This window comes from Scomber japonicus, chromosome 11 (genome assembly GCF_027409825.1).
Source record: "Scomber japonicus isolate fScoJap1 chromosome 11, fScoJap1.pri, whole genome shotgun sequence".
In the NCBI taxonomy this organism is placed as follows: domain Eukaryota; kingdom Metazoa; phylum Chordata; class Actinopteri; order Scombriformes; family Scombridae; genus Scomber; species Scomber japonicus.
In genome coordinates, this window is record NC_070588.1 from 32655087 (window position 1) to 32679963 (window position 24877).

General features: G+C 41.2%; 1 protein-coding gene across 1 annotated transcript in view; it reads right to left on the reverse strand.

The window, feature by feature from the left end:
- Positions 1-21852: 21852 nt before the first annotated feature.
- The window catches only part of LOC128367710 (5-hydroxytryptamine receptor 2A-like), a 141160-nt gene continuing 138135 nt past the window's right edge, over positions 21853-24877 (reverse strand). Inside the window, exon 3 of the mRNA XM_053328321.1 lies at positions 21853-22697. Within this exon, the coding sequence (XP_053184296.1) occupies positions 21853-22697 (845 nt within the window). The remainder of the gene's footprint in view (positions 22698-24877) is intronic.

The following is a 24877-nucleotide window of genomic DNA, read 5'->3' on the forward strand; positions in this document are numbered from 1 at the left end:
ATATTTAAGCACGTTGAATAAGTGGACGGAGACTAGTTAGACCATAACTCACAGGTTCAAGTTCCTCCACTGTCACGTCTCCTCAGTTATCCATGGTGCATCTCTCTCTCTCTCTCTCTCTCTCTCTCTCTCTCTGGCGGCTCTGTGACCGAGCGGAGCCGCAACGGACAGAGAAGCAGCGGCTCAACACACACAACAACCCCGTATTACAAGAAAATGGGTACGGTAAAATACTGTGGAGATTTTGTACCGCCGTTTTTTTTTTTTTCATCCCTAACAGGAATTTATTAATGTTATTTAAAAAACAACAACACACACACAGAGGGCAGGGGCCCTACGTGTGCGCATGCCTGCCGTCCGGCATGCAGAGTAAAACAAACAAACTAGTGCGGACATTAAGAACCGAAAAAAAAGATCGAAATTCAAACAGCTTCTTAACGATTCTGGAACCGGACGTTAGGAACCGGTTCCTATTTAGAACCACTTTTCGGTGGCCAACCCTAATCGTCAGTGTATGAATGTATGTGACTGGGTGAATGTGACGTAGTGTAAAGTGGTCAGAAGACTATATAAATATATCAATTCAGCCCATTCACCATGTAACTGTCAATCATTTCCAAAACTAGTAAATGTGTAGAAGGTTAAAATAGCAATTAGCTTATCAATAAAAAAATGAATAAAGTCTTACATATATCGTACTTGTATACTCTAGTGTTCAAAGATTGTATTATCTATGGACACTGGATGGCAGTGTTGCTCGGTGGGCTAACTTCTGTTTTAAAGCATACAGTGCAACGCCATTAAAACAACAACAACAACAAAAGAAAAGGAAAATAAAACAGAAACAGATGCACAGACATCATAGTCTGTGTAGAGCAATAAGATTCAAGGGTCAAGGGCACACTGCAGATCTGTGCTTTCAAGAAAATGTAAGAAAGGCCCCAGATTTTATAGAATTCACAAAGTCTATGTTTAATACTATAAGTCAGCTTCTCTAAAGCCAGACATGATGATAATTCCTTCAGCCAATGATTAATAGGGGGGCATGATATATATTTCCAATACAAGGCAATGAGACGTTTTGAATGGACAAGACAGATATTAATCAATTTGATTTCATGCGATCTTAAGGAGAGATTTTCAGGATAAAGGCCTAAAAATACAAAATTTAGATGGGAATGGGTTTGGAAATTATTTGGGAAATTATATGTATTCCTTCCCAAATTTTTGCATCTTCTCACATTCCCAGATGCAATGGAAGAGGGTGCCTTTATGAGTTTGACATTTTACACGTGTCTGGAATATCTGGATTAAATTTATTCAGCTTTACTGTGGTAAGGTAGGTTCTCATTATCCAATTATATTGTATTAATATAAATTAATTAGTTAATGGGTAGGCTCTGGGCCTTTGAGCATATTTGACTCCATTCACTGTCCAGGATACATTCCTGTAAGTCCTCACTCCATAACCTCCTCTTTGAGTCAGATGACTCTTTAGAATGAGTTGAGAGTATATTATAAAGTGTAGAGATCTGGCCTTTACTTTGCTGACGCTGGGTTGTAAACCGTTCTAATACTGTTAAAGGGGGACAGATGAGTGATTTAACTTAGAGTGAATAAAGCTTTGCAGCTGTAGGTATTTAAAAAAGTGTGATTGTGGAATGTTGAATCTATCCTTGATTTTGTTAAAGGACATCAGTGTATCACCAATATAGAGGTCTAGGATCTTTCAAATCTCTTTGTGTGACCATTGTTTGAATCCTAAGTCTTTTGCGCCAGGTTTGAACTCTGTGTTTCTCCAGATGGATGCAAAGCAGGACAAAGGTGGGTTATCATCTATAGCATTACGAGCCTCATGCCATACCATCAAGGTGTTTCTAACAAATGGATTTAGTGTATTTTTCTTCAAGTTCTTAAGAGACTCAGACTACAAATATGAATCTAATGCTAGCCCTCTTGTGGACAATGCTTCCATTTTTACCCAAGGTAAGTCTGGATATGAGAACCATAAGCGGGCAGCTCTAAGCTGGCCTGCTCAGTAGTACCATAATAGGTTTGGTACCTTTAGACCTCCTCTGTCAAATGGGAGGTACAGTAGTGTAAATCGGAGTCTCAGGCGCCTATTCTTCCAAATGAGATTGTAAGAGTTTTTTTCATATCTTGGAAGAAAGAAGGAGGAGGCTGGAGTGGGAGTGATTGAAAAGATATTAAGCATTTCTAAATTTGTTTTGTTGGTCATTGAACTAGTGTAACTTATTATTTGACCGCCCTCCCATCTTATAGAGGCCGAAGTTTCATCCTTATTAATGTCAAAAAAAATAGTCTATTTGTGTTTCCACAAATTTCAAAAAGCTGGGATCATTTAGCCATTTATGGTGGAGTCGCCATCTCCGTGTACCCCGCACAAGTTTTTGCTCATTATATATAAGAGATGCTGGGCCATGATCTGAGATTACAATGGAGTCATAAACACAATCTGTTATTCTAGGAAAAAGATCATTGGACACCAAAAAGTAGTCAATCCGTGAATGGCCTTTGGCTATATTTGCGCAGCGAGAGTACTCTCTATTATTAGGAAACAGTCTCCTCCAGGGGTCACATAAATTCAGCTCTTTTATGAAATATCGCAGCGTTTTTCTACTCTGTGTATGAGCAGTATCAATGCCAGAAGAGCAGTCAAGGTGAGGAGTGATTGTGCAGTTAAAATCTCCACCAATTAGTAATTTCCCTGGTAGTGAGGCTAATAATAGAAATAGATTTTCAAAACATTTGGGGCAGTCATCATTGGGTCCATGTAAATTCACCATTGTAATATTTTCATTAAAGAGTGAACCTTGCACAATCACATTATCTTCCAGTGGGGTCTGGTAGTGTTTTTATAACCTGAAAAGGGAGAGACTTGTGGGGATTAATGTAATAACTCCCCTTGCATTAGTAGAGAACAAAGCAGAGCCTCTTTACTTTTAACAAGTCACTGACATTAAATGAGATTCTTGTAAAAATATAACTGTTGATTTAAGATGTTTAAGCCTCGTCATAACCTGCTTTAATTTAGACAGTTTCCCTACTACATTCCAAGTAGTTATCTTTATACTTGAGTCACCATCCATCATTTAACATCAGACATATAGTGAGTACCGCGCTGACTGTCGTCTAAACACAAACAGTTAACAGGCATGTGAAATGTTTGAAGTGAGGACAATAAAAGACCTGATAGCTCTATGACATTAAATTGAAACCCAATGATGGATGAGAAGATCCCTCCCCTGCTGTCATCTAGAACTTGACAGCATTCCCCGAAAAACCAACAACTGAAAACACAACATAACGATAGTCTGATCCTACAGAGAGGAGCAGAGTAACGATACTCAAACACATGTCCATATTCAGCCGCTAAACGGCATAAAGAAAAAAGTAGTTTCAAAAACACGCTTCCTCTAGCTGTCTTGTTATTTCTATACAGGCTTAAAAGTCTGATAAAAAAAGAAAAAAGAGATTCAAATGCTCCGTTCATTGTGCTCACCTTCACTCAGGATCTATACCGGTGACGATGTCACGTCGTGGCGGCCGCCGGAGAGACTTCGGACGAACGTCGTAGCTTCCTCCGAGGTGTCAAAAATCTGGGATGCTTGTGTCACTCGGAGCCGGGCTGGATGTAGGATTCTGTACTGGACGTTCAGGGCTTTAAACTGCTGCTTCACTTCATCAAAACGCTTCCTTTTCATGTGTGTCTCTCTGGCAACATCCTGGAAGAACATCACCTTCCCTTTGGCCCTGGCTGCCCGGATCACTCTCTCTTTATCTTTATAGTTGAGGAAGTGCATGATTAGCACTCTGGGGATGTTGCGATCTTGGTGACCCTGCAGGTGATGGGCTCATTCGATGAAAACCGGAGAAGGGAAGGAGTCAGCCCCAAGTGCCTCGGGAAGCCACCTCTCTAGAAAAGCTGTGGCGTCTCTCCCCTCTGCGCCCTCTGGCAAGTTGTATGGCTGTTAGGACCCCTGTAAAGTTTGCTGAGAATTCATCTCTCATGTCAGATATAGCTTTCATGATCACGTTTTCCTCATCAGTTACCATGTTGCTAGCCGCACTACTCGGTGTTAGCATATCTGCAGAGGCAGAGGCAAGAGGGTCTGCTTCAGTGGAATTAGCAGGCTAGGTTTGTCTCCTTTTTCTGCTTTCTGTTTCCCATTACAAGCACAGAGGTTGTAGCGAGTCAAACACAATATTTTCTTTAGACTATTTGTGAGCATTCAGGATATTGACTGTAGGATTAGCCGTTAGCTTAGAGGGAGCAACCGTAGGCGCGCGTGCTCAGCTCGCCGCCATGTTGGGAAGTCTTACATTTCAATTCTAGTAATTCAGTCATTTTGTATCCTACAAACGAACTGTGAGATTGTATCATTAATTGTCTTACAAATAAGACTTGGCTAGAGGAGGGAAAATAATTCATCATCATGTGTCTGTGATTTATGGCATGGCCTGGTAGTATCTTATCATAGATTACAACAGGGTCGATGGGAAAACTAAGAGGGTTGTGTGTTTGTGTGAGCGAGGAAGAGGATGGAGACTGCTATTGTTTTATTCCATTTTATTCCTCATATTATGTATTCAGTCTTAAACTCAACTCTCTCTGTTCAGGGAGAGTTAATCCTACGTTAATCCTTAGTGTGGGCGTTTGTGTGTGTGGCAATGTTTCATGAAGCCAGTGTCAGATTGAGGGGTGAAAAGGATCCGAAAGGGAGTTTAAGCAGACAAAGGCTGGATAGGTACCTCCAGGGGCCAATGCTGATTCCATTAGTTTATATTTTCTCCCACACACTCATCGATACACACTAACTACAGCACATTGTGGTCTGCTAACCAATCATCACTCGCCCAGATATCAAACTGGCAAATAAAACAATCCATTATGAGACTTATTTTCTGTGGAAACTTTGAAACTACATATTTTGTGTTATAATTGCTACCAAGCCTTGTGTCATATTTCTATGCAGCCTGACAATAAAACAGTGCATTTTGTTTCTCCCATCATGGAGAGCCCCTCTATGCTCAAGGGCCCCTGGGATGATTGTATAGTAGATCCGGCCATGGTCCACACAGTCCTTGGGCGTATGGATTGTCATGTAATTGCATTTAATTGTAATTTAAAACAAATTTCCAGATTTCCAAACACAAAATCTCAATCAGTTTGAAAATAATGTATTGTTTTGCAATGGATATCAAAGTAAACTCCATAGCAACAGTGGCTGTGGATCATAGGTTGGCAAAACTGAAGAAAAAAATACTTAAAATGAAGAAATCATTCAATCTGACGGCCATAACATTAACCTATCATATTGTTGCATTATCAGGGACACTTATGTGTTTTAGTGTTGAAAAAGATAATACTAGAAGAAAACATTAAATGGGAAGTGACAGTGAGGAAAATGTTTCCAGGCAGCATGCCCTCTGGTCTGCTCACCACACTGAGTCACACTGTGGTCCAGTTAATACTGGACTGAATAGACAGTGGGAGCAGTTGCTCTGGCCGTCTAACATGGATGGCTTTACATTAGAGTTAGCTAAATGCCTGGTGTGTCTCATGCTAAAAGGTATGAGAAGCTGAGGAGCATAACAAAGCTTTAGTATTTGAAGACCTGGGAATGAGAACAGGTTGGACTGAGCCAACTCAAAGGGTGGAGCAAAAAATGTGTGATTTTTCTATTACTTGTTTTTGTCGGTGGCTGAAAATGATAAAATGATCATTGATATAGGCTGCTTAAATATAATTACCTGATTGTGGGGACTGTATGATAATAAGTTTATTTTTAAAAACACAAAAAGTGGGGTAGAAAAACCCTGACTTCACTTCCCCTAATTGAATAATGAGGATGCCTCTGTGCAGGGACGTGCACATGATTGTAGAGGGGCAGGGGCTCAAACTCAGAAAAGGGCAGCATGTGCCCGGTTTTTCCAGTCCTTTACACAATATGGAAATTAATGTAAAATTAAAAAATAAAGTGCTAATAGAAAGCTAACTACTTAGCTCTGTGTCCTGTGTAGGTGAAAGTGAGATGCAATTGCCATTTCTTTTGTGTCAACAAATGATTGTCAACATGAGTTCATTCACATTATCAAAGTCACAATAAACTTTATATCTAAACCTCGGACCTGTACTTCAGACCTGTAGTGAGGGAAGATGAGAATGAGAATATGATCCGCCGTAAACACGGTGCATTTTATTTTGAAAATTAACCCGGTGTTTTATTTTGTATTTTGTACACAATTTCCTGTCCCGCACGATCTGCTCTGTGCTGAAGTGACGTCCGGCAAAAATAGAAGCTGACACATTGATTAAAATAGAGCGTTTTTCTGAAATATTACCCATATTTAAGCACGTTGAATAAGTGGACGGAGACTAGTTAGACCATAACTCACAGGTTCACGTTGCTCCACTGTCACGTCTCCTCAGTTATCCATGAGGCAGCTGCTGTTGTTTGGTTACCTACCTGCTAGCACAGAACATCAGAATCTGTTTCTCTCAAATCATTTCTGCAACAAAACTGAAATTTACAATCATCTTACCATCACCAGTGTAGATGACAAAACACGTCTTTGACTGTAGCAACTTCAGAAAAAGACATCCTCATCCACCACTACACCCTCTTCATCTGTGACTCTCAGGACTGCATTTTCCGGTATGAGAAACTTCTGTTGAACTGAAGCACAACAAGCAGTGCTTTACTAACAAAACTAATTCTATGTACCATTTAATAGAACAGGATTTACCAATAACTTCCCTTCACTGATGAATACTGAGAAGTTAAGTTAGTCCAGTTTCACGTATTTCTTTATTTTTCCATGTCTGACTTTGAATAACATATTGCACCTATCAGAATCAGAATAGCTTTATTTGTCACTATAACAAGTACAAGTACAAGTACAAGTACAGCGAAATTACAGCAATCACCCGTCCGTACATATACAACATACAATACATAACAAGACAGAACTGGATGACTGAGCAAGGACGGAGGGGAAAAGAGGGGAAAGAAAAACGAGGAGAGAGGGGGATAAAAAAGCAGCACCCAGACTGTGCTCTCTTGAGTACAGTGTGGGAACGGGAAAAAAAACCCCCAGCAACATGAGCACATATAAGCACATTTTACAACATTAAAAACACCAAGAAAACAACTTTTGCACCGGGGTAGGGGAAAGGGAGAGGGAGATGTTCCAGTTCAGACAGGCAGCCAGCCGCGGCCGCAGCCATCTTCGGCGCCGCCATCGGACCCCGCCTGTCGGACCGGGGGGTAAAAGCGGCGAAGGCGTGGGATGGGGGTTGGGGAAGTGTAGTATATGTTCATGTGTGTAAGTGTCCATGGATGCGTGTGTGTACATAAGCCTGGAGAGTTTCTTCGTCCCGCTTCACAATCAGTGCCTCAGTTCGTAGGGTGTCATCGCGATAACACAGCAAGTTGCCATGGAGACGTCCCTGATCGTGTCCCAGGCCGAGTCAACAATCAACAGGTGTCCATGAAGAAGGGAGGAAGGGAAAACAATACAGGGCTTCTCACTGCAGTGATCTCATGGGGGAGTTGTTTTCAGCAGCGGCCTTGGCCAAGGCCGGTGCTGCGGAAGGCCGGAATGCAGATTAGATTATGATTGTTTGGGTTAAGGCGAGTAGTCGCATTTCAATAGACACGACTTACTCTCTTGTCCATTTCTGGTCTTCAGATCGATCCCTTTGCCCTCCAAAAGCCGAAAGCTTCTCCAAGATGATTCCCATGTTGCGATCTATGACCACATTCTGAGCACTAATAGCTCTGTCCATGTTTTCCATGTTGCGGTTCATAATTGCAGTCTGAGTGCTAACAGCTCTGCCCACTCCCTCAATCATGTCGGGCAGCCTCGTGGAGATTTGCACTGCTGACACCGACCCCCGAAATTTCCGATACACCAGGGCAATGCCTAATCCAATCAGCAGATAGCCTGTTATCATGGCTCCGAATATGTAGACATCCTCGATGTCCTCAACGGAAAGAATCGCCAGGCACACGACCCTCCACTTCTCCCAGGAGTCCATCACGTAACCAGCAGCAAACGTTCCGTCAGGGCAGACAGGTTCCCCCGAACCCAAGCTTCTCGTCGAGAAAATTCTGTCAATTGCGTTGAGAGACCAGTTGACCAATTCCATGATTTCAGATTTAGAGAGCAGTGCAGAGAGGCTCCAAGTTAAGACAAGACAGGACGAGACGTGAGAAGCAAAGCAGGGAAGATAAGGGAGAAGGAGAGAGGGAGAAATGCGACCGCCTTCGTTGAGAGCCGGAAGAAGTACCTAAGAGGGAAAAAACAATAATAACAACATGTGGACTGTCTGTAACAAAAGTATTTGAGGTAAAGTTAACTGTCACTGCATGTAACACCCATAAACATCTTCAAGTACTGTGTTAGCCAGCCTGGTTGCTTGTTAGCTAGGATAATTATGCTATTGAAACTGTGGCGACCTTAACTTAAAAAATCATTTCTTTGGTACTGGAAACTGAGAAACTGCTGGCAAAGCTAAAAAAAGTTTAAAACTGTTGCCATGTCAGCACCTCTTACTAAAGGGCGCGTGTCTCCACTGTTCTCCTGCACACTGCTAACGTTAACATTAAGTTAAAAAGACAAGGGCATGTTCATTGTATGTCACAGTGACGTGCGGTCAGGGGAGGCAGGTGAGGCCGTGCCTCACCTGTTATCATGGAAAAAGACTTAAAAATGAAACAAATAATAAATGGTTATATTTGTCCAGTGATTTGCACTATAACGTTATTTTCTATCTAACTTTACCAGTTTCGGATTATTTTTAATTCAAAATCGCTGAATTTTCACATGTACTGATCAAACACTGAAAAGAGACGCGCAGTGAGGCAGCAGCGAGGCGAGCCTCACCATGGATTGCGCAATGACTCGGTTTACTGCGCTGGCATGCTATGCAGTGAGACAGTACAGCTGTACAGCTGTCTCTCTGTATGTCGCTATTAACATGTTCAAACACTTTTACTATATGAACTAAATTTCCATAGTTTAGATGATGATATAATGTACAGTGTTTGTAGCGTGTTTCGTGTGCTGCGCAGCATAAAACGGCTGCAAAAAGTCACTAAGTGAGGCACGCAGTTCTCCGGCCTCATGGCAGGGGGCGCTCCTGATCCCAGTGATTCTTATTACGACTCATTAGCTGCAGAATAAGTGACAGTAAACTACAACTCATACAGTCTATGCTACAACTACAGTGAGCTAGTCGGCAAGTAAAGTAAGTAAGATAAGTAAGTAAAGGTAAGACCATAATAACGTTTTTTAAATTAAATGTGTTTTTTTGTGTGCTACAGTTTGTATGTGTAAAGAAAGCTGATATGAGATTTTAAACATAACCTGTTAACTGCTGCCAATCAAATGGTGAATAAGCTACTCTGTAGGGTTCATATGTTTGTAAATCTGATTGTGATGAAGTCAGTGCCTCACCAGACATGAACCTCACCGCACGTCACTGGTATGTCAATATAACTAACTCATACACAGTAAGCTAACGTTAACTTGCAATATACACAATAACAGAAGTAATGGAGAGGAATAGTAATTTTATATATTGAATCGAGGAGTAAAATACCACAAGCTAGCATTATAGGTTAGTTTGAGGCAAGCACAACACTTAACAGCAGCCAAGTTAAAGTTGAAGTATGTAACTCTGACACCAAGCGTTTAAAAATGGTACTGCGGCTCACGCTCAAAACACTGGAGAGAGCTGTTACTCCTCGCCCCCTCCCTGTCAGAGTTGACGTTCACGCGCGTTGCAAGTTGTTGGACGTGATCCTGCAAGGCATCTCCTATACATACCCTGGTTTTGTTTCTCAAATTGTCCTTCCTCCTTTCCTTCCTTCCTCCCTCCCTACTCGTTTCCTTCCTTCCTTCCTTCCTCCATCCCTCCTTTCCTTCCTTCCTCCCTCCCTTCTTTCATTCCTTCCTTCCTTCCTCCCTCCCTCCTTTCCTTCCTCCTCTCCTTCCTCCCTTGCATTTCTCCTAAATTCCTTCCTCTTTTCATCCTTACTCCTTTCCTTCCCCCCTTCCTTCTTTCCTAAATTCCTTCCTCTTTTCGTCCTTACTCCTTTCCTTCCCTTCCTTCCTTCCTCCCTCCCTACTCCTTTCCTTCTTTCCTTCCTTCCTTCCTTCCGACGTATTTGAGAGTCATAACAAGGCTGTTTTGGTTTTGTAACATCAGACGTTATCTGCAGTGTTCCTAGCTGCAGCTCAGTGGCAACTGGCAACCTGGATGCTGAAAGTTTAACGCTGCTGACTTGGTGATTGGTAGCTAGGTGGTGGGTGGAGCATCAGTACTGACTTGGTGATTGGTAACTAGGTGGTGGGTGGAGCATCAGTACTGACTTGGTGATTGGTAGCTAGGTGGTGGGTGGAGCATCAGTACTGACTTGGTGATTGGTAACTAGGTGGTGGGTGGAGCATCAGTACTGACTTGGTGATTGGTAGCTAGGTGGTGGGTGGAGCATCAGTACTGACTTGGTGATTGGTAACTAGGTGGTGGGTGGAGCATCAGTACTGACTTGGTGATTGGTAGCTAGGTGGTGGGTGGAGCATCAGGCCAAAACACAGAATGACAACATAAACATTATTTGTGGGCTGCAACTGAGCTTTTCAATTGTGAATATTCTAGCTTTTATGATTTTATGATTACTTGGAATATATTTGTTACATACAGCTACTTTAACTTGCAAATGTGTCTAAGCAAAAAATACAAATAAATTAATGATAGAAGTAGTATAACTTAGAACCCAGAATTAAAATCTTTCTCTTACCTGTTTCACGACTACCTCCAAGTGAAGAAAAATGGCGCTGGGCGGGTCACAGAGCCGTTGACGTTCAACACCGGAGCAGAGTTAAATGACAATACTCAACTACGAATAAATTAACACCCAAATATTACTCCGCCAAAGAGTAGTCCTGATCACCAGCTACCGTCTATGGCATGGAATAAACTCCCAAAATCTAACACTTTCACACTCTTTTGGCTAACTCTGGAATACACAACTCCAGCAATTTGCTATATATATTCCAGAGTGGCCAATCAGGCAGCAGATCTCCTGTCTGAGTCAGCAGAAGTAATGCCATAGAGTATATATATGAAATGGACGTAACATCCATGATGTCACCCATTGGTTTGTGGACTGCTGCTCGGAAGCAAATAGTATCGAATCTAGGCAGCGCCATCTTGAAAATTTCAGGTGCATGCCGGGAAAAAAAGAACACGGATTCTACTTATATGGGCATGAGGCGGAGTCATGGACGGAAGTATGGGCGGGACCAACGGCGGAGCGGGGAGGCTGCGATTGGTTGCGAGGGCTGGATCTCAAGGACATTGGTCAATCAACCTGTCAATCACAACGTAGCCACGTAGCCTGCTTTATCGTCAAATATAAAATCAGGGAGGCCAAAATGTCCCAAATGAACATCATACTGCATTGAAGAAGGCTTTAAACTAGCGATTGAGACCATAAACACATTTTGAAAACGTTTACTGAGGTTAGAAATCATGTGAGAAATTGGTGAATTCTCCATTGACTTGTATAGAGCCGGAAGTCTTTTTGAACACAAAACGGTTGCACCCTGGTGGCCTTTTGATAGAATGCAGCTCCAAGTTACTTCTGCATTGGCTTCTTTTCAAAGAACTTGAACTCCCTGCCGGAGTAATGCATTGCTAGATGTGCTTTTCCATAAGGGCTCAGATGCTCTGTCTCCAGACTGAGACGGCTGGAGTTATATGTGTCCTCTCCACTGCTCCCAGGATATCTTGACCTCCACTGCTTCAATTTTGACAGTGCTATTACTTAATGGGAGATGAATATTACAAACTGAGTACCACTTTAAACTTTCTCTGGATATGTTCAATGAGCAAAGTGTTATGTTAGTCTAAATGCTCCAACCTAAATAAAAGAGGAGAAAATGGGGTTATAATATATGTATTACAATAACCATGTCACAGCTGTAACTGCTGTCTGATTTCCTGTCTTAGCATGGTAAATGCAATTAGTGTTGGGAAGCCAGTTACAGGTATGTCTAGCAATCAAACTTTATTTATATAGCACCTTTCATACAGGCTAGTGTAGTTCAAAGCACTAAGACAGAACAAGTGACAACATAGAAAAGGAATATTAAAAAAAAAAAACAGCTAAAACTAAAAACCACTTAAATGAGAAAAATTGAGGCAAATGCACACAAGACGAAATAAGAATGATAAAAATGTTAAGATTTCAATAAAATGATTATATGAATAAATGGAAGAAGAGAGACAGGGTTTATTAAAACTAGGTTAAAATTAAATTAAAAAGACCAAAGAAAAGTAAAATAAAATATTAAGCTTAATAAAAGCTGGATTAAAAAGATGAAAGTAAAAGTAAAAAAGAGATGAAGTTTAATAAGAACTAATAAAATACTGCATCAAAACACAACAAGCTCTGTATGTATGAAACAAAATGTATAAAACACAAATTTCGCTGCACAATAACTTGCATTATTGTTGTGAGATGAAATTCAAATGTGAGTAAACAGCGTTAGACTAGTTTTGGTATAGTGTGGTGAAATATAGACAGAGTGTGTGGTCTAAGGTTAGTATTAGGTCATTACAGTCACGTCACTCTAAATCTGTCAAACAGAAGACTCACAACGTTTCACTCATCCCAGGTTTTGAAACTGGGTGAAAAAAGTTTTTAGGATGGTCCTTCGTATTGGCGCGGTGACATGCAGTTCACTATGAAGGAGAATGGGGGAGAGGGGGGAGGGGGGGGGGATCATGGTGTGTCCTTGACAAAATGTAAGGTGTGTAGTTTGTTAATGGCCGTTCTCTCCGTCGTTCAACAAGCTACTGTGGTGCTTTTGGAAATCCCCAGACTTTGGCGGGCAGAGATCTGAAAGTCAGAGGGTTACATCACATCAACCCTGGTGGGTAAGTGTTTGTTTATTCTGTGTGGAATAAAAATAGTGACAGGGTAGGCTGTCCAAATTAGGATTGGGAACATGAACATGAATTAATAATCATTTATTTAAAAAAATATATAAACTGTGTAAAGACACAGTGCACAAGAAAAACAGGAACTGTTGCTAAGCAAGTGCAGATATGGTACTGATACTCATATTGGAGAAAATGGACATGTAATTGTTTACAGAAAGTGTAAACATTCCCACTGCTAGTCCAAATCCACCAACATGCAAATGCCTAATAAATGAATAATAGCTTAGCTACATTAAACTAATGGAAATGATTCAAATGTTGATAATATGTGTTTTGTTTTTTTGTCATTCTCATATAATAATGATCATTTTAGATTCACTTTAAAAGTATCTGGGACTCACCTGCCCAACTGTAACATTAGATCCAGGTTGGTCTCCATGTTCAGTAAAGGTTCACCTGGAACCTTCAAATACTTTTGCTTTGCAACGTATCCAGGCCTGGAGTGGGACAAAAATTCAGCCCTGGACTTTCTGGTCCAGACCGGCCCACTACAGTCCATGCTCAGATACTGCGCCAACTCACGTTGATGTACATTTAAACACACAAGCCCTTAATAACAGTAGTATACTGAACAATATCCCTTACATTCTGGAGACTTGAATAGGCTTGAATTAGTTTTAACTGTATAATGTGAACCTGTTGAACGAGCAATAAACCATAAACACTGACTGAAAAAAATATGTAAAGCATCATAGACTACATATATGTTATGGTGTTAGATCAATGTCCTTCATGAACATATTAGACTATAGGCACAAAGAAAGGTGCATGTTGACACTTACAACACTAACTCTGGTGACCTGATTTGAAGGAAGTCATTATAGGTAGAAATGATCAAAAATTGTGAAAGTAGCAGATCTACATGCTCAAACCACATAACATTGCAACATGTGAGTTGAGTGGTAAGCTTGCAGATTTGTAATTATGTGGCATCCTTTGATGAAAATAGTGGTTAAGTGGTTAATAAAAGCAACTAATCAATTCATCAGGATAGTATGTGAATATGATTGTTTTCCAGTACTTTAGATAACTAGATTTAGGCCTAGTTGTAACACATCACACTATGCAGAGTTTGCTATTTATTATGTTAAGTAAAGTTCATAGACAGTTAGTAACTGTTCTGAACATTTAATGAGTGTTTATCCACACCATGCTGGCAGGATCACATCTGCTTAAGACTGTATCACCACTTCCACATGGTGGAGAGTCTTCCTCAACCTGCTGCTGCACCATCATGGCAGCGAGAGCCTCACTCTGACGCACCTGCTGCTGAGAGGAACCACTGCTGCTAGCTCTAGCTACACTGCTGAGAGGAACCACTGCTGCTAGCTCTAGCTACGCTGCTGAGAGGAACCACTGCTGCTAGCTCTAGCTACACTGAGAGGAACCACTGCTGCTAGCTCTAGCTACGCTGAGAGGAACCACTGCTGCTAGCTCTAGCTACACTGAGAGGAACCACTGCTGCTAGCTCTAGCTACGCTGAGAGGAACCACTGCTGCTAGCTCTAGCTACACTGAGAGGAACCACTGCTGCTAGCTCTAGCTACGCTGAGAGGAACCACTGCTGCTAGCTCTAGCTACACTGCTGAGAGGAACCACTGCTGCTAGCTCTAGCTACACTGAGAGGAACCACTGCTGCTAGCTCTAGCTACACTGAGAGGAACCACTGCTGCTAGCTCTAGCTACACTGGCCCCCGCAGCTAACATTTCTGATGGTTTTTTGCTCCTAGCAGCGTTGGTCGCGAGAGCTTTTCTTTTCTCCGTTTTTCAGCTCTGCCTTTTTCATTTTGTAATTCTCGCTTTGTTTTTCGTGTGCTGGTGTGTTGTTGTTTCTCTCACTAACTCTCTCATCATGACTGCTTGTCGTTAAAGGTGATTGGACGGGGGGCAGGGTCTAGAACATGCGTGGGTGGGACTCCTGGGTCTCTGTAGCCTATCATAAGGCCATTGGGCCATTGGGCCAGGTATTCTTTAGACAGACAAGCCAATGGGCCTCTGCTGTGTCTGCAGGCTGCAGCGGAGCTCTGTGGGCCGGTGCATGTCTCTGCTCTGGGCAGGGAGAGTAACCATGGCAAGGCGCAGCAAAAACTAAATAAACAAATAGAAAATAAAAAACGGGCAGCCGTCAGCCCATTATTGATTGGCGCACCAGGAAAAATCGCGGTACTCCCAATGGCCAATCCACCCCTGAACGTATCTATATATGTTATGTTTTTTATTTCTTATACAAAAACATTGAATATAGTTTTTAATTGGTTGAGAGCAGAGGTTGAAGAGTGACATCCTCTCATCATAATCTAAACCATAACCATGATCTTTCTGTATCTCTGTCTCCAGGGTTTTGCACAATCATCCATTATTGATGTTCTAGCTTGGTGACACTGGAACAATATGTCAAATGAAAAGCAAGTGAACAACTGTGAATAGCAAAATAAGAAGCATACACTATAATGGCCCTGAACATGGTGAAAGCAGTAATCATTATCTTCATCGTCATTCATTACTACACAGGATATTATTCATCTGTAGTGAAATGTGATTTGTTGTGAAGTGTTGTCATATTGTGAACATTTATTTATCAATATACTATATTTGTTTCATCCACTGCAGACTTGAATAAATAAAACTCTGACACACTTGAAAAACAATGTTCCAGTTTTTCTTTTTACTTTGAATTGAAAACAAGGAGCAGAAAACTCTTCCATTACAGCTGACATACAAAGTCCAAAACAGACACTAGTTTAAAAATACACCTGCAAACCAGAGTTACATTGTGGAGTCAAAGTTACATCAGAGGTCTTCACATCACTGCAATAGCAACAGAACTAAACACAATGCAGCGACATCATCTGTGTGGGTCCAGATCCATTTAAAAGAACCTGACCAAGGCCTGTTAGCTAACACAACAAAGGCAAACAAGATGATCAAACCATGGAGACCTTCACTAGTCATGACTTTACTTACACAGATAAAAAGGAGGCTGATTTTGAAGCCTTTGCCTTAAAAGGCTAATTCATTCTCGTTTGCACATCCAGGGTTAGCCTAGCTTTGCATAAAGAATTGAAAAGGCTGGCCTGGTTCAGTTCAACAGCAAAAAAATCTGCCTACCTGCACCTCTATGCTTCAACAATTACTGCTTTATATCTTTTTTGTTTAATTTGTACAGAAATTGAAGGCTAAATAATGACAAATGTGGTTTTATGTGTAATTCTTTCAAGATACAGTATGCTAATCAGTGAGCTTTTCCCTGTTTTCAGTCTTTATGCTAAGCTAAACTTACCAGCTGATGGTTGTAACCTCTAATGTAACAGACAGATCAAATAAGAAGTAATCCATCCATCCAGTTCTATCCATCTTCTCATCTATGAGGCTAGAACACTGACAGTTAAGTTTTGGCACTGAAAATAAAATGTGGCATTGAAACATTGGTACAGGTGTTATTTGGTTCAACTGACCACATACTAGGAATCACAATGGTTACTTTCTCACCTGAAAAAAGAATACAGTTTAAAGTCTTATTAAAGTGACAAATTAAAAGTCCTACAGCAAGAAAAGTCTGGCTCATAATCTCCACCATGATGCCATTGTCCTTGGATATCCATTTTTGTTGGACCGCAAGGCATATTGGGTAATGTAGGCACATCTACATCACAATGGTGACAAAAAGTTGAAACTGAAAAACAGAACGTTGAAATTGAAAAGCAGTGACGGTGAAAAAAAGACAAGACGAAAAATCAAAAAAAAGTAAAAACACACCATAATGCAAAAAAACATCTAAATCAAATTAGATAGTAAGATTGTATTTTTAATTCCCATGTTTTATTTTTTGATGGTTCTTTTTTCTGTGCCAATACAACTTTTTCCAATACAGGTGTTTAATGCTAATCTTTCCTTTTTCAGTTCAAGCTCTGTTTTCAATGCCAAATTCTATTCTCAACACCAAAGTGTAAACTGTTGCTCTGGCCCCATACTCTGCAAATTCTGCAAGAAAGCTAAAAAGTGTATTTCAAAATGTCACATTTTTTCCATCATGAAAAATTTGATTGAAGAGTTGCCATTTCTATACATTGATATAAAACAACCTGTAAAGCTATATCCATCTGACCCACATCCACATTTTTCTGGCTCACTGTCACTGTGCACAACCCCCATCTGAATTGCAGGAAAAAGGCTACCATTTTACATAGATTTTTTTCAAACAGTAAATTAAAGTGATATGTGTTGCATGTACCAGACAGACAGGGTGTAAACAAACATATTGGAAGAGAAAGGCAAATGTTATGTTATGTAACTAGATACTTTAACCAACATTTTTGGCATATTTCAGTCTCACTCATGTCTACTAAACTTGTCTGTTTAAAACTCTAACATTTCTACAGCTGTCCAGACACAAACCATTGTGGCAGGTAGATGAAAATGCACCAGTGAAGACTAGCAAGTACCTGCTGAGCTAATACTTCTTTTACTTCATTACTTTTGTTTCTGAGCTGTCTCATCATTCTGTTGCACAAGTCCTTTCCCGAGTCACATGTGGCCAACATCTCCTAACCTGCTGTGATAATAGTGCCAATAAACAACCTGCTTGTTGCAAAAAACAAAAAAACACCTCACTTTCTTTCTGAAAAGAACCTTACAGTCAGTTGTGCAGCACTGAGTGCAATGAGCATCATCTCTTTCTTAACTCTTAGTATACCCTAAGCTAACCTTAGGCTTCTCATTATGTGAAAAGGAGTTCTACTCCAAAGTGAAATAGCCACTTCTTCAAAAAGGGACACTGAGGGCCCCATTTTAACGATCTATAGCGCATGGCGTGAAGCGCTTGGTGTAAGTGCCTTTTGGGCGTCACCACCATTTTGAGACCAACACGCCCATAGGTGCACAGACTGGTGCAAGTGCATTTGCTATTTAGACAACATGAGCGCAGGGCGAGAAAATGACAACTACACCGGGGGAAACTAACAAAGACACATGCGCTACGCACGCCATCCACTGTGCACCGACCGCAAGATAGGGCCCTGATATGATTTGTAGTAAAAATATTTAACCAGCTGCAGTATTTTTAGAATAAATTCTGAACTCTTCACAAGCTGCATCTCTTAAATCGACATGGAGCTTCTTTTAAGTGAACTCTTTAATCAAAGCTGCAATAAACCACCAACATTCAGAGGAAATGTCAATGGACAGCTTTGTTTAAAATTGTGGTAGAAAAAAAAAACCTGTTCATTACATTCCACCTTTAACTGTTTTAGCTTTTGGTTTTTAATGATTTTCTTAACATAGTAGTTTTTACACAATCATTGGATGTATTAATAGATAGAGATAACCAAGATGTCAGTTTGTCTAAGTGACAGTGTCTAGTTAACCAGCAAAATGACTCCTCTCAAATCACAAGTTAGCGTGCTTAGCAGTTCAGCAGCCAAGATGCCACCTAAACACTCCAAAGTGTGTCTACACTACACACCTGTTACACCAGATAAAAGACAGAGACCTAAATGTTTAATGGATATCTAATGAAGTACTCAGTTGGTATCAGTATCACAGGGTACTAGGATCGGTAGTGGTATCATAACTTTTTAAATGATAACCAGCCCTAGTAATGTCTGCTTTGTAGCAAGTTCTACAAAGTGAAAGACAGAAAAAGAAAACCAGAAGAAGAAGTACCTGTCTTAGTGTAAATGCTGGGTCAGCAACTTCTGTTGGAATGAATAGGTGCTCTCCTGAAACACTGGATACAGTTTTAAAGATATTTTCAGACTGAATGCTGAGCAAATTTCCACCTTGTTTACAGGTATCAGTTTTTGACCATTATTTGACCGTTATGGAGCAATGATTAGGGGTGGGAATCGAGAACCGGTTCCAATTGGTTCAATCCATCAACATCATTTGCCTTTATGCTTAACAATTCTCTTATCGATGCCTTTCTTTCACGTGCCTTGCAAAATAATGACGTCACGCTCGCGCGAGAGTCAATCAGCAACGCGAGCGACACCATGGCGGAGAGACAGAAGCGGTCCAAAGTGTGGCTTAATTTCACTCAGAAGGATGCTAACAGCTCTTCAGAGTGGAGGTCCCTCAGGTCGCGTGCAGCCTGCAGAGCTACCCCCTGCAGAGGTAGCTCTGCAGGCTGTATGATGGCTGAAGGAGGCGAGCCCCACAAACTTTCCCCCCTGTCTAAACGGACCAAGGCGGCTGTATTGGAATACTACGGCTACCGTAAAAAGACAGACGGCCACGGCTTGGAGGAAGAAGGTTGTTTTTTTCCCACTAAAAATATTTAATTTATGTTGTGACTTGAGTTGCAGGTTTAGCCTCAGTTAAAGGACTGCATTTAGGACTTTTTTTTTTACAAAGAATTCAGTTATTTTTTATTATTATTATTTATTTTAAATACATATTTACTTAATACTGTAAGAGATCTAGGATCCAGATTATTATTTATTATTATTTTTATATCCAGATTTATATTTGTTTTAACATTTACACTTTCATTTATTTTAACACATTGTCAGTCTCTTCTCAAGCATAATAACTCAATAAAATGTGTGTTGTTGACACTGAAAACCTGTAAGGCCTACTTTTTCCACATAGAAAATCCACAGGAATTGATAAGGGAATCGATAAAGAATCGGATCGATAAGCAGAATCGATAATGGCATTGATATCAATAAAATCTCATCAATTCCCATCTAGCAATGATTGTATGAATGGGTTCCCATTTTATCTGTATCATGCATATCCCTATGATGTACAGTTGGTTCAGTAACATTCAAAAATCGACCATGCCAAAGCGTCTTTGAGCACTTGTAAAAGCGCGTTATAAATAAAATGTATTATTATATTGAATATTGTGCAAAATGTTGTCAATCAACAGCTTCTGTTGATCTGTAAAAAACTGAGACATAATGTTGAAATTGATTGTGCTAAACTTTCCTAAAACATCTCAGGCTGTTCATCTGTTCTGTGAATATATGGTTTATTACAGTAAAGTTATATTATATATAATATAATATACTGTATATTATACATTATTTATAGGTAATTATGCAGTGGTTTTACTGGTCCAGCCCACCTGAGCTCAAACTGGGCTCTATGTGGCCCTTTACCTTAAAAAAGTTTGACACCCCTGATGTAAACAATGTACACTGTAAAATAGAAAATTACTTTTGCAAATGTTTCATAAGGAGGAAAACATACTTGATATGCTTGTTAGACCTCAGTGTGTTTTAGTGAGTAACACTGAATGCTAATCTATTTTTTTTTTATTTACAAGAAAACTCCACAAGGCACCTTTAAATCATGCAGAACATTATACACAGTCTGTGTTTATTCTCCATAAACAGTACAGACTTCAGTAGCCAACCAGCCTGTTTGAGCTGAGTGAGATGAAACATTCTCAACTCCGCCTAGGGCCAATTTGTATAATCTGCTCAAGTTTTTCCTTTGACTGTGTTTGCCTCTGGACAGCATTTAAAATTCAGTCAGCATTCAGTCAGAATCGAGTTGATTTTTGAACCAAATCTAAGTCTTGCATCTACATCTGTGGTCTGAACACACCTTGATAACACATCATGAGCCCAGCCTCATGCATTAATCCATCCTCCGTCCTTCACATCAAGAACACAATAAGAAGGGACTTTTACAATGGATACAGCTGCAGTTAAATCCTCTTCATTTGCTCAATCCATCTTACTTCCTCACATCCTTATATTAATAATTTCTCTCTCTCTTGTTAATAAAACTTTTAAACCTCAACAATCAAAAACATTTATTCACACAAATCTGCACAAAATACAAATCTAGCTTTATGTATGTTCTTTCTCTGTGATATCATCTGCTTTCATACATAACATTAATTCTCAATGTTGTTATTTTCAACAGAAAACACATAAAAAGCCACAGGAGCTTTTCTTTGTCTTTTTGGCAGCTTTATGGGACCTCTGCCAGTGTCTGGAGTACGGCTGTGACAGGTTCATCCAGGCTGTCCCTCCCCAACACTAGCATCTGGTAAAGTGGCAGGAAATCCAGTTTAATCCCTGCTGATCCAACCAAAAGATGGGATGGGAGGTAGAGGCCACCTGACTGATGCAGAGGAGCTGAAATAAAGGGTTAGCTGAGGTCACTGAAACTGAGCTGGAAAATGTAATATTGTGAAGGATCTGGAGTTTAGTTTTACCCTTTTGTCCAAAGAGTTTGTAACAAATAAGTAATGTCACTTTTTGTCATGGCAACAAGGCCAAGAATGTCTGACATTAATTATATGGACAGTCCTTCTTTTTCACCAGTCTCATTTGACTCTTTAAATATAGATTGTTTAGTGAAAAATAAAATATGTTTTCCAAAACTAATTTCATTCCTGGCAGTGTGTACAAGGCTCTGGAACAGCACTGGGAACAAGTCAGTTTAATCCATCAGACACTCACTGGTTGACAGTTTGGGGTAGAGGTTGGTTTGTTGTAAGCAGGAACTCACAAACCTTCATTCAACTGCTTCAGACCCTTCTGATGAGGCAGGGATGAGATGCTGAATGAATCTGAGTGGAGAAATTTCGGAAATCCCTCTCCAGTTGCTCTGTAAATGCACTGAAATGCATAGGTTCATACATGATTCTGTATTTTCTTGATGGGTTGCAGCACTCGTGACTGTATTTCTGAAATCCTGACTGGGAGGCACTTTGTCTTTGGCACTTTGACTCTGAACCCTTCTCTCCCGACTATGATGTGACAACAGAGGTTAAAAGTGTATCATCCTGACACAGAGCCGACTTTGAAGCGGAGTTTCATTTCAGTTATAGAGGAGCTCAGTTAGCCACACTCACACACAACTCTCATCTTTGTCTTTACACTTGTGTGTTTCTTGATCGGGTAAAGAGAATTCCTTAACTTCGCCACTAGCATGTGCTGCTCCGTTTCGTAACTTCGCAATTTGGCTGAGGGGCAGTTGGGTGGAGCTGTAAGCGAGTGGTGGGATGGTGTTCACCAGGATGAGCTGAAGAGGCTTTTTCTCCGGCCGGTACTGGCAGCGAACATAGCGAAGGAATGCTGCGCGGTATGTTTTATTAAACAGCGTGTAGACCAGAGGATTGACTGCAGAGGACAGGTATCCCACCCAGACAAAAATATTCAGAAGGCCTCCCATGAGTCCCGCGTCACACACTGCAGAGTCACACACCACCACCAGCACATTGGTGATGAAAAACGGGCACCACATGACCACAAAGAGAAAGAACACCACCCCCAGGACCTTAGATGCCTTCTGCTCGTTGCTGATCGACTGCATGGTGCGGCGGCCAAACAGCGAGCCAGAGACACTCCCACGTGAGCTTGCAATGCCGCTGCTACTCCCTCTACCACCGGCCTCACGGCTTATTGAGCGCCTGAAGAGTTTCTCAGAGGAGATTGAGGTTTGTGGTAAGAAGCTCAATGTAAATGTTGTGCTCCACTTGGGCCGTGGAACCAGCTGGTCCAAGCAGAGGGTGGCTTCATTCTGCAGGGCCTTAATGGTCAGGAAGTAGGTGACGACCATGATAGTGAGAGGGATGAAGAAGGCTACGAAGGAGCCGACCAGCACGAAGTTGTTATCTGTCAGCAGGCAGCTGTCATCTTTGAAGACCTTGGAGTGGTCTCTGAGTCCCAACACAGGAATCGGCATTGAGATCCCTGCAGAGAAGAAAGACATTTAGGGTGTACTCACACTAGGCCTAGTAGCTTTGTACCGTGTCAAACATGCTTGAATGTCTCAGTTACAGCAGCATGTGCAATAATAACATAAGCATAATGAAGCAATACAACAAAGATAAAAATTAGAGTAGAAATAATTATAGAATGAAATGAGATTAAAACTAGAAAATACTCTTAAGAGCTGGTTAGCAGTGCAAATGTCCAATTAGGGGTGCCTGTCTGACTGTGCTGGTGGGTGGGTGAAGGACAGTGTGTGTGTGTGTGTGTGTGTGTGTGTGGAGGAGGATGAGTTATACAGTCTGGTGGCAGTGGGTAAGAAGGACTCCTGTGTTGCTTTGTGATGCACTCAGGTAAGATAAGGCTTTTGCTGAATGTGCTCCTCTGTCTGGCCAAAGTGTTATGACATGGCTGAGTGGTGTTATCTATAGTGTCCAGTAGTTTAGCCAGCACTCTGCTCTCAGCCACCATACCAACTGGTTCCAGGCTGACTCGCAGGACAGACCTCATCATTTTCAGCAGTTTGTCTATCCTGCTGACATCTGCTGCTTTAATGCTGCAAAGAAGAGGACACTTCCCACCACTGACTGATAAAATACATTCAGCATTGTCCTGCAAACACCAAAGGACTTGAGCCTCCTCAGGAAGTGGAGTCGGCTCTGGCCTTTTTTGTATATGACCGCATATACAGCTACTGTGACTACTGTGTCTTCATCAGAGACTATATAGGAGATATTATATAAATACTTGACTTTTTCCCTTGGAAGTAGGCTGTCCTTCGGTCCTTTATCACAAGCTATCTGTTAAAACATTGTAGTCTCCAGATGCAAGCTGAGATAACCCTGATGATGTCACTATGACATCAGCAAGGTTATTTTCTTATTGACGAGGGCTTAGTAGCAAACTAACTGTGTAGTGCCTCTTCAATTTTAACTACTGAATTTACTGGAAGGTAGTATAAGTTATGACAAGGTGTCATATTTTATAAAAATCATTGCAGGTTTTATGTTAAGTATTATCCACAATGTAAACACGCCCTAAAGCTGTCAGATAAAATCTGCATAAAGAAGCATAACATAGAAATAGGATGTTTGAGTTGAGTACAAGAACCATGAAATTGTACATTTGAGTAAATGTCCTTTGTAAATTAAATGCACATTAATGATTTAGCACACACAGATTGTGTAACAAACATGCAGGATGTAACAAATAATAATTGGATACTAATATAAAGACACATTTGTATTTGTGCGTGTGTGAGGGGAGAGAGGGATTAAAAACCTTCTTTTCTTTCTAGCAGTACTCTTCTTATTATGTTTCGGAACCGGAAATTATCTTTTCCGGTTGAGGACCATGGACTCGGATTTGGAGGTGTTGATTCTCATCACGGCCACTTCACACTCGGCTGCGAACCGATCCAGTGAGAGTTGGAGGTCACGGTCTGATGAAGCCAACAGGACCACATCATCCGCAAAAAGCAGTGACCCAATCCTGAGGGCAGCACTGGCGGAGTCCAACCCTCACCGGAAACAAGTCCGACTTATTACCGGCAATGCGAACCAAGCTCTGACACCGGTCATACAGGGAATGGACGGACCTTAATACCCCGTATTCCCGGAGAACCCCCCACAGGACTCCCCGAGGGACGCGGTCGAATGCCTTCTCCAAGTCCAAAAAAGTAGAGCTGGTCCACAGTTCCACGGCCTGGACGAAAACCAAACTGCTCCTTATGAATTCGTGGTTCCTTACCAAGGAGGCTGAGGAGTGTGATTCCCCTGTTGTTGGCCTTGCTTCCTTACCAGAAAGGTATGTCGGTGGGGTTGAGGAGGTCTTCGAAGTATTCCTTCCACCGATCCACAACGTCCCGAGCAGGGCCGTTGCAAGGAATTTGGGGGCCCCAAGCAAAATGGACTTGGAGGCCCCCCCACCACTTCGCCCACCGACGCCGACACCCCTGGACCACAGCAAAAAAACCTATGCCTCACCATCCCACCCCGCCCGCCCAAAGCCTACAGGAACCACAGCATAGACACACTGTTGAAGTTCAACCACACATTATATCAATAAAATATTTCTTAACATTGCAAATACTGCTTACAAATGTTGCATATAGGCTACTGCACACATAGTATATTTGCTTATTTTCTTTGAACATTTGCAAT